This window comes from Lynx canadensis, chromosome C1, assembly GCF_007474595.2.
Source record: "Lynx canadensis isolate LIC74 chromosome C1, mLynCan4.pri.v2, whole genome shotgun sequence".
Lineage (NCBI taxonomy): Eukaryota > Metazoa > Chordata > Mammalia > Carnivora > Felidae > Lynx > Lynx canadensis.
Genome location: NC_044310.1, coordinates 57,660,936 through 57,675,823, shown reverse-complemented (window position 1 = coordinate 57,675,823; position 14,888 = coordinate 57,660,936). Strand labels below are relative to the sequence as shown.

Sequence of the window (14,888 nt, the reverse complement as noted above, 5' to 3'; positions counted from 1 at the left end):
CTATAGGCAATAGAAACTATAGCCCCAAGGTGCTACATAAATCTTGCTTTGCTTTCAGCAGAAAAAAATGGGATTAAGTAACCCATGAGAGTAGGGTGAATAAATGCATATCAAATGTTGGTACTATTTGATCCTGAATCATGTGCATAGATCCAGTAAGAAAGGACATTAGAAATTTAAAAAATAATTTTAAATAGGTGCAAACATTTCTATCTAAATTTCTCTAATTCAAAAGATAGTAGGATGAGTATCAAGTAATAAAACAGATAGCAAGGCCATCTTCTTCCAGGCAAAATTCTATGAAAAGATTATTTAATACATATATTTCCATCATTTCAACTTCCCTTCCTCTGGAATTGTAATTTATATTAGTGTCTGTTTCAATAAGGCACTAAGTAGTGGGTGCTACGGTATAATATGGTGGTAGAAGTTGAAAAGAAAGGAACAAGACAAAAAAGTATCAGTTTCTTCAATGTGGAAGAGATCATGCTATACCCCAGCCACACACCTGCAGAGGTGGAATTAGAAGAGGCCAGTGATTTCTTCCCCAGTCCCACTTGTCTCTGGGGCTGCAGTAGCAGGAATGATTAACTTGTGATTTTGGGGGATTCACAATCTTTGGCCTTTCCCTGCCATCAAGCATATTTCCTGGTGATACTGAGTGCCCAGGAAATGGGTGAGCATGAGGTAACTTTAAGCGGTTACTTTAAGGTAAAGGTAAGGTAAGGTTACTTAAGGTAACATTAAACATTTACTAAATTCTGCTAAGAGAGCCCTGTGTCTGTAGCACAGAGGGAATGATTTGGGTCATGATAGGTTTTGGATTAGTTAATATATTCGACTTGTGTATTCTCTTCTCCATTCCATAATATCTATTTTTCTGGATTATTGTGAAGATGATGTGAGATCATAATGTATATGAACAAACTTTATCAACTATTTTGAGTTATGTTCTCTGAAAATGCCAGGTTTTATAAATATTTGAGAAGGCTTCATTGTACAGTAAAAACAGCAGGGACCAGGGTGCCAAGCAGAGTCAGATTCAAATTTTGCCTACTACCATGTTAAGTGCCAGGGTTACAGTAGTGAAACAGAATTGAGGTAAGTTCCTTTGTGTGACACGTGAGCCTCAGTTTCCTCACTTGTACAATGAGATAAATACTTCCTTTGTGGATTTATGAGGGTAGTGTGAAAAAACATATTTAAGGTACCTAATGGTACCAGGTACACAGTAGATTCTTAATAAATCCTAGTCTTTATTCTCTTGTTGAAATTCTTATTCTACCATTAATCTGGATAATAAAAATGGCATTTTGAACTGACATTTTACAATATTAGATTTCTCTCTAATAACATAAAATTTCAAGACAATAGCTAAGCTCAATTACAACAGAACACATCCAAAGAAGCACATGGAACCATTAATAATGTCATAGAAAGTTGCTTTAAATGCTTTTTGGAGAGGCAGTAAATAAATGATAAATGGATGAATGAATGAATAAATAAATAAATGAATAGATAGAAAATATTAATAATTTTATAATTTAATAGCTGATTTATATAGGTTAAGTGTTCTGGTTATAAGTACTATTAATTTTTTTAGGAAATTAAAATAAATATCAATGAATAAAAACATTAAAGAATATTAAATATTAAAATAATTTTGGGGCACCTGGGTGGCTCAGTCAGCTGAGCGTCCGACTTCAGCTCAGGTCATGATCTCATGGTTTGTGAGTTTGAGACCCGCATTGAGCTTGCTGCTGTCAGCACAGAGCCCGCTTTGGATCCTGGGCCCCACCACTCTGTTCCCCTCCCCTGCTGATGCTCTCTCTCTCTCAAAAAAAAATAAAACATTTAAAAAATAATAAAATAATTTTGTTGTATTTATTAACATTCTGTTAATATCTTAACAGATGTCATAAAATTACCATAGAATATGTAATTTACTGTTCATAGTATGGAGCCTATATGTGGCTTGTAATTCATGAAAAATGTTTAATACTTGACCTGCCATGTAATAAATATGAACAAATTAGAAATATTCAACGCACAGCAAAATCTGGGAAAGTCTTCTCTTTTCATCTACATAAATATTCACTTTTAAAATAGAAGTATAGATTCTTTGATCTTCATTCACAAATAGCTATATCCTTTAAATAATTTATTACAAATTTGTTTAAAAATTTGAAAAAAAAAACTAGATATTTTTGGTAACTTAAATAGAAACTCAAACCAAAAAACAAATAATACACTGAGTCAGGACCTCAGTTAGCACAAATAGTGACTTTCTGTCAATTACCAAAATGGAGGTCGGGGGAGGTCAGAAGCACTGAAAGGTGCCCTCTCTGGGCAACCTGCAAAAAGATAGTCTCAGTGTGACAGAGAAAATACAAACAGTGCTCCTTTCTCTTAATTGAGAGAGGTTAAGGCTTGAAAACAGAGTATGGGGAAAGAGTGTGGATTTCAGCCCTGAATGTTCCCGGGTAGGGCACTACCTACACAAAAGTAGCTGCAACTCGAATTCCAGTGCTTACATGGTAATGCATGAAAATGTTAATTTAGATTCCTTCGACATTCAGAGTCATTTACCACAGCACCTAACTAAGGATTGCCAGGATTGTCATTTAGGAATTTTATAAATAAAAAGAGCTCAGTATTTCCACGGGAACATGAACAGTTTTGTCAATTTTATCTACTGAAAGTGTTTGTTTATAAATTGCTCTTACTCTATATTTTCAATGAAATTCTCGTGGCTCACAAGCATTTAGAGACTGAAAAGAAATCTTAAATTACTGACATTAATTTTTATTATCTTAAGTAGCGAACATGTTGTAATAGGTTTTTATGCAAAGGAAAATAATTTTTGCCTGTCTCCTCTCCTGGTGAGAAGGGTTCAGGGAAATTAAGCCTCAAACATAGGTTCTGTTAGCAATGGCCAGTGGAGCCAAGAAAGGAAAATTTTAAGAGAGGCTGTCTCTAAAACTTGGCAGAGAAACCAAAGAAATTTTCAAATTAAAGAAGCTCTGTGGAAGAGATGTGCCTGAGCACAAAGATAATGGGGCAGAGACAGACTGGAATCCATGGAAGTAGGGTCTGGAGTATTATTGAGATATCGAGCACTCAGTGCCCATACCTAATAAAGTTCCTGCACTGGCAGCAGGTAGGAAAGTTGTCCCAGATGTCTAAAGCTCAAAGTTTATAGGCCTTAAACTGATAATTTAGGGTCATAAAATCTTTTAGGGGTAATGGAGTAGTTGCCCTGTCCGTATTCTTTATTCCCTCCCTTGCCTTCTCTCTCTCTCTCTCTCTCTCTCTCTCTCTCTCTCTGGTGTGGATAATAACATATTGATGATAATTCGTTTTGAGATGGAATATTTCAATACTTGAATTATTCTTGGTTTGCAGTTTAATGCAGCTCCCAAAGAGAATTCCTTTAGCTCATCTCTGTACCTAACCGAGGAAGGTTGAAAAGTCTCCAAATATGATAACTCTGTAATATTTCCGATATAAATGATCTTAGAGCTATAGTAACAGTTAATGAATGCATATTCTAGGCTACCCCACACAAGATCAGAAAATTAATACAGCAACACAGAGGTACTGAATTTATATCTGGGGAACACTGCAGACATTGAGAAATATATGTTTCAAGTATAGCCCCATTTTTCAGAATATATTTATGTCATTCTATAGATGGATAAGCAAATAGGACTAAACATTAAACAAAATAAGGGGTTTTCCATATAATTTGAGGGGGTTCAAGCAATAGCTCCCTTCCTATCAACATGTCTCTAATCTGCTCACTGAATTTTGAAATTCCACCCTCTTAGTTTAAGGGTTTGATTTCTACCAAGTGCCAAGCCCTCCAGGGGAGAGACCTATTTCAGTTGTGATGTCTCATTTACTCCTTAGTGCAAACACATTTCAGGGTCTTTTGAATGCTGGTTTTGTGAGGGCAGAAGATGAGAACCCTGGGCATCTGAGGGGACATGAAGAAAAGGTTCCATTAAAGTAGAGGCTGCCATAGAAAGGGTCTTGCTGATAGTGTGCTGGAGCTGACTTGTACTAGCTCGTGAGAGCTAACTGGACTCATGTCCCAGTTCTGTGTTCAGCGATGTTAAGTTAGTACCTTGAATTTGGCCATAGAGGGAGTGGTTACATCACAGACATTAGCAAACACCACAAACCAGGGTTTGTTCTTCTCCCTGGAAGGAAAGTTACCTACACACCCCTTGTCCTGCCACAGGAGACTGAGGACAGGAAAATCAACATTCAAAAGTTCTTAATTTAGTCTTTTTTTTTCTTTCCAAAATAATTGTGGGTGAGGAAAAAGCTGTGAATATAAATGTCTCTTTGGTTTTATTCCTCTATTCACAGTAGGAAGCAAACTATCCAGAGTCAGGGATTGTTATTAAGACTAATTTGACAATAAAACATGGATTCAAGGTCTTTTGACCCTCATTTTGCTGGGATGGGGTTTTTTTTCCCTTATGTTCATCAATTTTATTATGAGAGAAGTGTTTGGAGGCTACTGTCATTCTGTTATCCCTACTTTGCATTGCTTTTTTTCATAAAACTTACTAGGTTAATGACTATATTAATAATATAGTCATAATGACATATTGTGTGAAAATGACTCATTAGCCTCCATCAAAATGTAACTAAGACAGAGGCATTAATCCATTTCAACAGGTAAAATGTGCATTCTCAGTTTTGCCTGAATAAAACAGCAGAAATGTTCTTTTGACAATGGAAATGTTTCCTCTTCCAGTATATTTCATTTCAAATTAGCCCACAATTTCACTTAAGGCCATGTTAACGTGCTCCTTTCCCATTAGTCTAGGGTGAGTAACAATTTGCTAGCTAAACCACAACTTGCTCCTCACGTTTTATGTCTGTGTAATATTTCCCACAAAGACAATGGGCTGAAGGAGCATCGAGAAGTGCCAAACACTTCATTTCCATTCTAATTTAGGTCTCTATGTCGTTTCCAAAGGAATCAACTGAAATCCAACAATAATTTCTAGCTCTGTTCTCAGAATGTGTCAGCAAGGGAACATAGGGTTATCTTCGAAAAGGTTTAAAAATATATGTTTATATATCTACACACACACGAAAGAAAGGAAAACAAAGAAAAAAAGAAAAAGAAATGGGTAATAAGAAAATGAGCCTTAGAGCAACTCAAAAAGCCATGTGCCTGCTCAATCCAAAAAGCAAAGCTATTAAGCAGGAACCTGCGAATCGTTCTAGCTCCAAAGATTCATTTAGCAGCTAAGAGTTTGGGCTCCACATCATTTGCCCTTGTGCTTTTTGAACTCAGGAGAGTCTATAAGCAGGGTTGTATGTACAGCCTAAACACATTAAGTGAACAAACAACATTAATTGGCTTTGGTATGCTGACACATGTAAGGCAGTCCATACTTACTTTCTGAAGAGGTAGTTCTTGTAGATCAAATTTAGACTTAGTCTGCAAGTTTAAAGTCATGCTTCTGCCTGCATGCATTGCTGAAATACCTCCATAGGGCAGCATGCCAAGGTTAACTGTGTTGTGTTTGTAAGCAGCATTCTGAGTAGAGGAAATAATCATGTGACAGGGTGTGAACACATGCTCAACAAACTGATTATTACATGAACATGTTTAAATTTATAACATTTAACTTTAAGCGGGCAAACAGTAACTTCCTTTTAAACATGCACTTGATCAGACAGAAGCATACAGTAAACAGTGTTAGTTATGCACATAATGAGTACCATCCAAAACTACAGAAAAGACAAAAAAGCAAGGATACATTCTGTTTTACATTTGCTGCTAACTCAAAGGCATAAAACCTATCTCTTCTATATCATGATAGTAGTGACTTTGGACAAATGTTGTTCATCTGTGGCAGTCTATTGATTCAAAAATTTAAAACTGCGATCTTAATCAATTTCTGCCAGCTGCAAATCTCATGGTCTCTTTCACATTGTGAGATAAACACATACAAAAGACAAATGCCAGCTTCTAATGCTGCCTTAAAATGAATGTACTACAATGTTAAAGCCAAAATCAGTGTCCTTTATTTCTGTCTATAGACATAATTACAGCAACTCAGAAAAAGATCTGGTCAAAAATCATTCAATCTGACTATTGGCTAACTGAATTTACTGATTAATTTAGTAAAACCAGTCAAATAACTTGTATGTGGATCTGAGGATTCTAAGGTTTTTTTGTTGCTTAAAAATTACATTTTAAAATGGAGAAATTTCATAATGAATCTATAGGAATTTTGAACTATTAATGCTATGTATCAATTTTAGTATATGTGCTGCCAAAGCAAGCATAGTGCTATGTATCAAAAATACCTAACTATCTAGAGCACTCTGGTGATATCTGCATCGTGGTTATCCTTCAATCGGTGCATCTAAAGTTATCCCAAGTGTCTGATAGCTAATTTTTTTCTACAGAACGTCATTTAAATTAAAACATTTTGTAGGCCCTGTCATCAAATAGCTTCCATTAGTACAATCTCCACTTTCCAACTCTCATAAAAATGTAATAATTAACAGTATTTGGCCCTTTTAAGTAATTCTCTTATTTTGGATTAAAAAAAAACTACACAAATTAACTTAGTACACTTTTTAAAGACTGAATGTTCTTGAACAATAACAGCAAACAGCTATTCTATTCTGAGGGCGTTGTTTGCAAAGTAATGACTTTTAGCATCAGTTTTACTGAACTCAGTTGAAAGACTGTACTCCTGATGGTGTGTGCTTGTCTACCAATCACATTTGTTATGGATCCTTGATTATTTCATCCAGAGATTTTTCATTGTCACCATGCCAAAGTTGAAAAGGACACTGAACATTTCGATCTAGCACCTGAATGATTCCTTAAGGCTTAAAATTACTTCAGTCTAGTGCCTTCTTAGTTCCTGCAGAAGAGTAGCAATCTCGGACATAGGGGTTCAGGTTTTAAATTCTCTCAGTCACAGTGGGACTCTGTAGTGGAAGCATGAGCCTTGAGGTTAAACTACAGGAGAAAACAGCATCTTTTATCTGTAGCTGCCTCTCCAAGGTCAACACCGGGCAAGATCCTTAACCAACACCATTTTGGGCTGTTAAGCTTATCCAATGTCCAGGCCTCTAGGCAGTTCTGTCTTATGAAGAATGGACAAAGATCTTATGGTTTCTAACATAACTATTTGATATCCGGATTGAAATCTTCACCTAAATTTCACTGGGAAAGAAACACACCAAATCTCCGGTGCAGTCTGACTTTGAACAGTATGTGAAGTAGCACAGCTATGTCTAAACTAGTTTTATATAACGAGACTGTGCTCAGTACCCTGAATTCATGTTTGTGAATAGCTGGAAAGTTTTAAGTAAGATACAGCCTGAAAAGCTCAATAACTCCATTGAGGGGGGGAAGAAATGTTACGTGGAGTAAACAAGAAAAAGAACTTTCAGAACCCAGTGGCTTGAAGCAATACTCTCAGGTAACTTAATTTCTTGGAATAAAATAAGAAGCTATTGCACATACATTGAAGTTGATCTGAGGAATGAAAGACAGACTGAGGGAATTATAAACATACAGGGGAAACGTGGAAGCTAATTAAAAAGGAAGGTGTGGGCACAGCAATAGGAAACACGCATGAGTTTACTTTTAATTATCTGGATCTGGGATTGGCAGGAGGCTTCCAAACTTCTGCTGATCCAAATCCCCCTCCCCCAGACCTATTTTCTTCTTTCCAAATTCCTGCTCCAGCTAGCGGAGTAGCTCTGATCAAAGGAGAGGAACTGTTTATCTGAGAAACCAGTAAATAAATGATGGTACCAAATGCTTAGAATTTTGTCTTCTTTCTCATGCTTTGTTCTCACTCTTCTCTTGCCTCAAATTACTAGCCATTGCACATATGCTCCGAAAAGCTTCTTATAACCTTTCTTGACTAGTTCATCTTACCCTGTTACGTATGGTCGTGTCTACACGAGGCCAGAGTTCCCAAACTGTACTGTATTATTTGGCCCCAAATATTTTCGCCCTCCAAGTTATCTGTCTACATGGAGGGTAAAAGTTGAGGTAAGGCATGGTGACAACTGACCAGGTGTCTCCCACTGACAGCCAGTCATGAGGCTTTGATGAGGCTCCCTTCAATGGGACTGAGCACACCTATTTGAAACAGACATTCTGATGAAATATTTTGCAAGGCAGAACCAATTTCCACATTGAAAAACTAACACCCACACCCCCATTTATCAGTTCACTTTTCCCTAAAAATAATTGTGTTCTTGTCATGTAGACACGACCTCCAAACAATATAATTACTTAAAAAGAGTATACCTGAAAACATAAAATTCAATATTAAAGAAATATATAATAAATGCAGTGACCTGTGTTTTTAACAGGACACCAAATAAAATAATAAAACTATTGAGCAAAACTTTCTAATGGTATATTATTAATTATTACCCAGAGCCCCAATTTACACTAAGTTTTTCAACCCTAGGAAATGAGAACAAAGGCTCTATTTTTACAAGAGACCTGAGGATTCTAAGGTCAATGCAGAGTACGCAAAGCCCTCTACACCAAAGCCATGAAGTATACTCACTGATAACGGTCAATTGATCATAGTTCTACAAAATGGAATACCAGGTTTTTCTTAGAGAGATAGATATGAACAGGCAACAAAAAGTCATTCTCAGCTTTAAAACAGTACATATATATATATATATATATATATATATATATATTTTTTTTTTTTTACTCTCCTCAATCACTATTCATTCCATGCTTTATTATGACTCAGTTTGTAACTGAATTGGGATTAATTTCCTTTTGCGTTGTTGTTGCAATATACACACTAATTTGTACCTTTGTAGTCTTCATAAAGACATCAGCTATTTTTGTTGCCTATAGTATGATTTGAATTTAAACATTTATTTCTTTATAAAAGCCAACATTTGAAATGGTAGGATTTTTTATTTAATAAAGTAATGTGTAGGAGGGCATTTAATCTCTGCTTATTTTATCTTTCTGTTTCTTGCTGGGAAGATTATTGCTCATTAGAAGTAATAAGTTTACGAGTCCCATAGCAGTAACTGTATGCAAATTTTATAAACAAATTAGGCTTGACTTTATTATAAGTGAGTCTGTGCATTAAGGGGCAAAATACTCACTTTTTATAGATTCAATAAAAATCGTACTCCTTAGGTCACTAGAGAACAGTTCTGTGTCCTAGGAGAGGCATTCTGCCTTAATGGCCAGAAAGCAATTGAAGCACCGTCCCATATAATAGAGTCAAATTCTTTCTTACTAACAATATTTAGGCTAGATCTGATAAATCATTCACCTACAGGTTATGGACTCTCGAAGAGCAGTAAACAATATCCATGAGAAACTATTATGATCGATTTCCCCACAATATAGAGATAAATAAAATGCTGATCATCTATTCATTCATGTAGTTCATGCTTCACTACATGTGCTTAGAAATGCCAATAAAGTAAAACTAAAGGCAGGAGGGATATTCTTACAGAGAAATGCCAGACATACCCTGTCTAACCTTCTAGCTTCTATATGTCTAAGCAGCTGTTGTCTCCAGTCTGCAGGCATTTTACCACAGCTCTCCTCTCCCTTCACAGGAGTAGGCCTCGTCTTTATATCACTGTTATCTGATGGCTTGTCACCATAGTTACCCAAGTTATAGTCAGATGGTATTTTTTCCAAAAGAGCTGCCATAGTAGGCCTAGCTGAAACTGGCCTGGTTTGGGAGGCACCGTAACTCTCTGTACTGTAGCTTCTTGCAGACAGTGGCCTCCTCTGGGTAAGGTTTTTAACTGGAAAACTTCCCGCCTGAGCTTTCACTTCTTGATATGAAGGGTGTTCATCTTCATACCTGCCATTCCTTTTCAGGAACTGGGACTCAGTCACTGAAACGCTGCTTTGGCGATCCAGACCTCCCCTATATGGAGGTCTGCCGTACCTATCACTCGGAGGCAGCTCATGAGGTTCACTGACCCTTCTAAACATGGCCATTTCTGTGGAGCTCGCCAGGGAGTCAGCTCTTCTCAAGAAGCCTGCCCTGGCACCTTGGCTTGCAAACTGGGCATTCACCACAGCATCCTCATTAACAGATGGCTGAGAAAATGAGAACATTTGCTCCATTGGTGGGTATCCTCTGTAAGCTCTAGGACTAACCAAATCCTTGGCGATGTTTTTGCTGGGCTGTTGCACGTACTCAGAATTGTGTTGAAAGGGGGGTGGTATCCTCTTTTCGGCTTTAACTTCCACTGCTCCTTGGGGATTGAAGCTTTGGTCAAACTGATAGACTTTTTTTGTCATGGAAGCCTTCTGTTGTTGTGGCCCTTTACTACTTCCATAAGTGAGCATCTCATCATCCAGCATTGGGACTGACTGGCTTCGAGACATACTGGACATACCATGCTCTGGTCCCAACATTTTATCTGGTCGTTCATGGCTTCCTAAGTGATCACTCCCAGAAGCATAGTTTTCTAATGGTATATTATAAACCTTGTACGTACCAATGTCAATCTCATCAATACTCTGTGACTTTTTGAATTTATTGGACTTGATATCTTTCATTAGTGGGGAAAGCCTCTCTGTGCTTTTGCTAATGGAAATAACACCTTTAGAAGATTCTGGGCGGCAGTGGATTTGAGAAAAGACATTGCTAAGACTCCTGTTGGGATTGGAATCGTGATACTCCCATGGTACTCCTGGAGAAAAAGGACTAGGTATTTCAACAGATTCTTTTATATGTTCTTTCCTTTCAGGCAATGGGCTGGTGGTGGGGGTTGTCTCTAATTTGGAAGGGAAAGCGGTCCTGTCTTCAAAAGGACTAGGGGTTCTGGTCCAATTCTGCCAAGGATTGGAAGGAGGCACTTCTGTTTCTGGTGTGTGTCTGTGTGTAGACTGCTCAAGTTCCAGGGGAACACCAACAATCCTATCCTGCCTAATCAAAGGTCTGCGTCCGTGAGAAGATGTGCTTCTAGATTTTGAACTTAAGAGAGGATTGTTGTTGGCATTCTCGCCTGTGGTCTCCTCTGCAACAAACCCTGTGTTATCATAATGTGAACCATCAGTCCAGTTGTCAGTGAAGGCATCACTCATTGGCAGCCGGTCAGGACGCTGTGGTAGATTCCCTGGGGGAACAGCCTCCCGCTGGCTGAGTAATGGCTTTGAATCAAGAGGCTGTGGGAAAGATGGTGCAATCCTGTGAAGACAGTGGGAAGAAGAAACATGAAAATGAGGAAGAGCTGGGTCTTTGTCAGAAAGAGAAGCATCATCCAAAAATGCCACAATCCTTTGTTGACGGATCATCCAACCACACCTCACTTATGACTAAGATAGCATTATTATTTCATATCTACCCCTATACCTTTCTCTGACTTTTATTTCCTCCTTGTAATTATCACCTTCTAACATATCATATAATTTACTTACCTATTTTATTTATCGCGTTTTGTCGTGTGTCCTTTGCTAGAATGTAAACTCATGAGGGCAGAATTTTTTTTTCTCTTCAAGCCTAGCATCGTAGGCACATAGTAGGTGTTTGTTGGATGATTAAATGAGTGAGAGAAATGGATGGGTCTTCAGTAATGGTCCTGAAACTTGTCCCATAATTAGAATTCCCTGATTCCTTCCTGGTCCTCATCCTGGAATTTCTGATTCTTACATTTCCAAACTATTGTTTGAGAGTACCTTTCTTATAAATACTTGATATATCTAATGAACCCAGACTATCTTCAAATAGCATATATTTGAAGGTCAGGTATTGAAGACGTTAAATCCATTGTATAGAGAACACATTTTCTTAGAATGTAAATTATATTATATTATATTATATTATATTATATTATATTATATTTTTTGGTCATTAGCCTGTTTACACTAGTGACCAAAGTATCTCTAGAAGATGTTCATTTTTCTAGGTTTATGGTAAATGATTTGCACAGTTATAACATTGAATTATATATTTTTTTATCAGTGAGATTTTTGTTTTTGCTAATATTTTCATCACGGGCATTGAATATTTTCATCACGGGCATTGAAAGGTAGAAATAGTTATTCATTAATTACCAAAGAATATCTTGCTAACAGTACTGATGTTATCAATAAAATATGAGTCAAAATCAGTGACTACCTATATCATATGATGATTTGTATTTGCTGTTTATAGCATAAAACATAGCAGCAAGTTACAAAACAAAGAATCAGAACTGGGTGAGTACTACCTCATGGAGTCACTCTATCGTGCTCTTTGTCTTTTAATTTTTCATCTGTAAAATGGAAATAATATAGTAGGAACTATTTTGGAAAGATTAAATATTTTTACTTACATCCTAACTTTTCCAGCTGATGATAAATTGATGATGATGATAACGATGATGATGATGATGACAGCATTGAAAATTTTATTATTTACTTCACACTAGGCAGTAAGTGCTTTCCATGCATCTTACTTTAACCCATTTTGGATAGTGAAATGGGCACATGTGTCATAAATAAGTATTGGGCAAACAGGGCTTTTGGTTTCTGATTTATAAGGGATGCCTGGATGACTCAGTCAGTTAAGCCTCTGACTCTTGATTTCGGCTCAGGTCATGATCTCACAGTTTGTGAGATGGAGCCTGCTTTGGGTTCTATGCTGACAGTGAGGAGTCTGCTTGGGATTCTCTCTCTCCCTCTCTCTCTGTTCCACCCTCACTTGCATGTGCACATGCTCTCTCTCTCTCAAAAAAAAAAAAATTTAAAAAAATTACAAAAAAATACAATTTCTTGTCCTATCATCTCAACCTGATAATCTCCCACTGTCTCTCCCTTAAACAATGGTTTTGCTGCTAGAAACCATTCATCCTCTCCTGGAAGTCCCAGGGGAACTGTTTTTGCTTACCTGCCCGTTCTGTCTTCTATGCCACTCATGTGCTGAATACAATTCAAAAATTAAGATTCGATTTTTTTTAAGTTGCTGAAAGAAAGCACTTGGGAACAGAAAAAAGGGAATTCTAAACACACCTGTTACCCCACAAAGAATTATGTACTGCATCTTTAGCTGTTGTCTGCAAGGACCCCACTTTAACCCGGGTGTTAGAGGATCCTGAGGAAGCCTGGGAAGGTGAGTAGTCTGAGTAAGTGCCTGAGGAAACACTGTTATTCAGACAGTGAGTTTTGTCAACTTCAGACTCATCAGTTGATTCTGAAATGTAAAGGGGAAAATGTTATAATGCTATGCACATTGACAAGAATAAACACAGAAAAGCAAGTATGAAAAACAGATAGCATAACAATGTTAGGAATATATATTTGTAAAATATTTCTACAGACTATGGTGTATCATCATTTACAACTGGTGATTCATCATGCACATGCATTTGTGGCATATTTTCCACATCAGGTTCACAATGTTACCTTTTTTGTCCTTCCCTAGCAGAACAAGTTTGGGTGGGTACAGAGGGGTCTCAGCTAATGAAGGGTGAAGTTCCCCAATCCTCATTTCATTAGCTGGATGAACAAAAGAATCCTGAGAGATATAATAATATAGGACAATGAAAGTAAACATTTAAACATTGGTTAACCAAGATGGCAATATCTTTATTTGGCTCAGATTTAAAGATTGGGGCTCTAGAATTTAAGTCACTATGGAGCACTAGGAGAAGTGCATATGTTTCTCTGAGCTAAGTACTAAAATATTTTGCTTTTCTAATTTAAATGAGTCCATTTATTCATCAGATATTTTTTGAATGCCTGTTTATATGCCTGGCACTGTGCAAAGAACTGTGGACTTTCCAAAGAAAGATAAAATGTCACCCATGGCCCCTGGAAATTTATAATCTAATTGGGGAGATAAGTTATATCTCATTACAACACAGGACTGACTTATGATAAGCTGTATGTGAGTATATGATATATACATATAGATATATATACATACATGTGTGTATATATATATATATATACACACATGTGTATATATGGTATATACACATGTAAAGGCAGAACTTCCTTAAGAGTTCTAAGAGGAAAGTCTATCACTGACCAACTATTTTTTTTTCATCCTTAGTCATATTTATGCACAAGTGCTATTTAACAAGTGGTCTTATCTTCAATTTCTTCAGTTTTATCATGACTTCTTCCTAACATTTCTAGTTTTCTCATGATTAATAGCCTGCTGAATCTTCATTCTAAATCCGTTCATTGAGTGTAATGGCCAACATTGGTACAAGAATAAAACTTTATAAAGACAAATGAACATGTTAAAAAAAGTATGAATTTAAACTTCTATAATTAAAATTATTATTGCCAGTTAAACAGATAGTGAGACGGCATTGGGGAAAGTAAAATACGAAAGTCTCATTTTCTTCCACATATAAAAATGTCTTGTCTATACCCATGGGGAGGTAGCAATATAAATTTATGCACGGCAGTTATCTTCATTTCTTTTTTTCTTAAATCTTAAGTTAATTTCAATTCGAAAGATAATTTTTAGTATTTTTCAGTTTTCTCATTCATTAGTACTTGTTAGTTTAAAATAATAATGTAACATTTAGAAATATTTTGTTAAGTCAAAGAAAGCATACACTTGAACACAAAAATGTAGTAAGTGAAATGTGTTCTGTCTTACACCTAATTGGTAATAGTCAGAAACTCTTATTATACATTTTATTGCCTGACATAGTGACAGGCTCAGGTATTTGGGTATTGCAAAGAAACATCCATTTCTTTAACTTGAGGCTTAAGTTTTGTTTTTGGGGTTACTTTTGGTTAGGTTTCTAAGAGAATATTTGCCTGTGAAAAACCTGGGTATATCTGATATGTGTTAATTATTTAAAAAAAAAACATTTCTAGTCAAATTCTTTCATTTTCTACAAGTGGGTTTTGAGACTCAGTGAGG

General features: G+C 36.5%; 1 protein-coding gene across 1 annotated transcript in view; it reads right to left on the bottom strand.

Annotated features, from left to right (window-relative positions):
- LOC115521426 (leucine-rich repeat-containing protein 7) overlaps nt 1–14,888 on the bottom strand; it is a 119,098-nt gene that overhangs the window by 80,933 nt on the left and 23,277 nt on the right. Inside the window, exons 7-9 of the mRNA XM_032594322.1 lie at nt 13,406–13,517; nt 13,013–13,193; nt 9,530–11,210 (exon numbers count right to left, since the gene is read on the bottom strand). Coding sequence (XP_032450213.1) covers nt 9,530–11,210; nt 13,013–13,193; nt 13,406–13,517 — 1,974 coding nt within the window. The remainder of the gene's footprint in view (nt 1–9,529; nt 11,211–13,012; nt 13,194–13,405; nt 13,518–14,888) is intronic.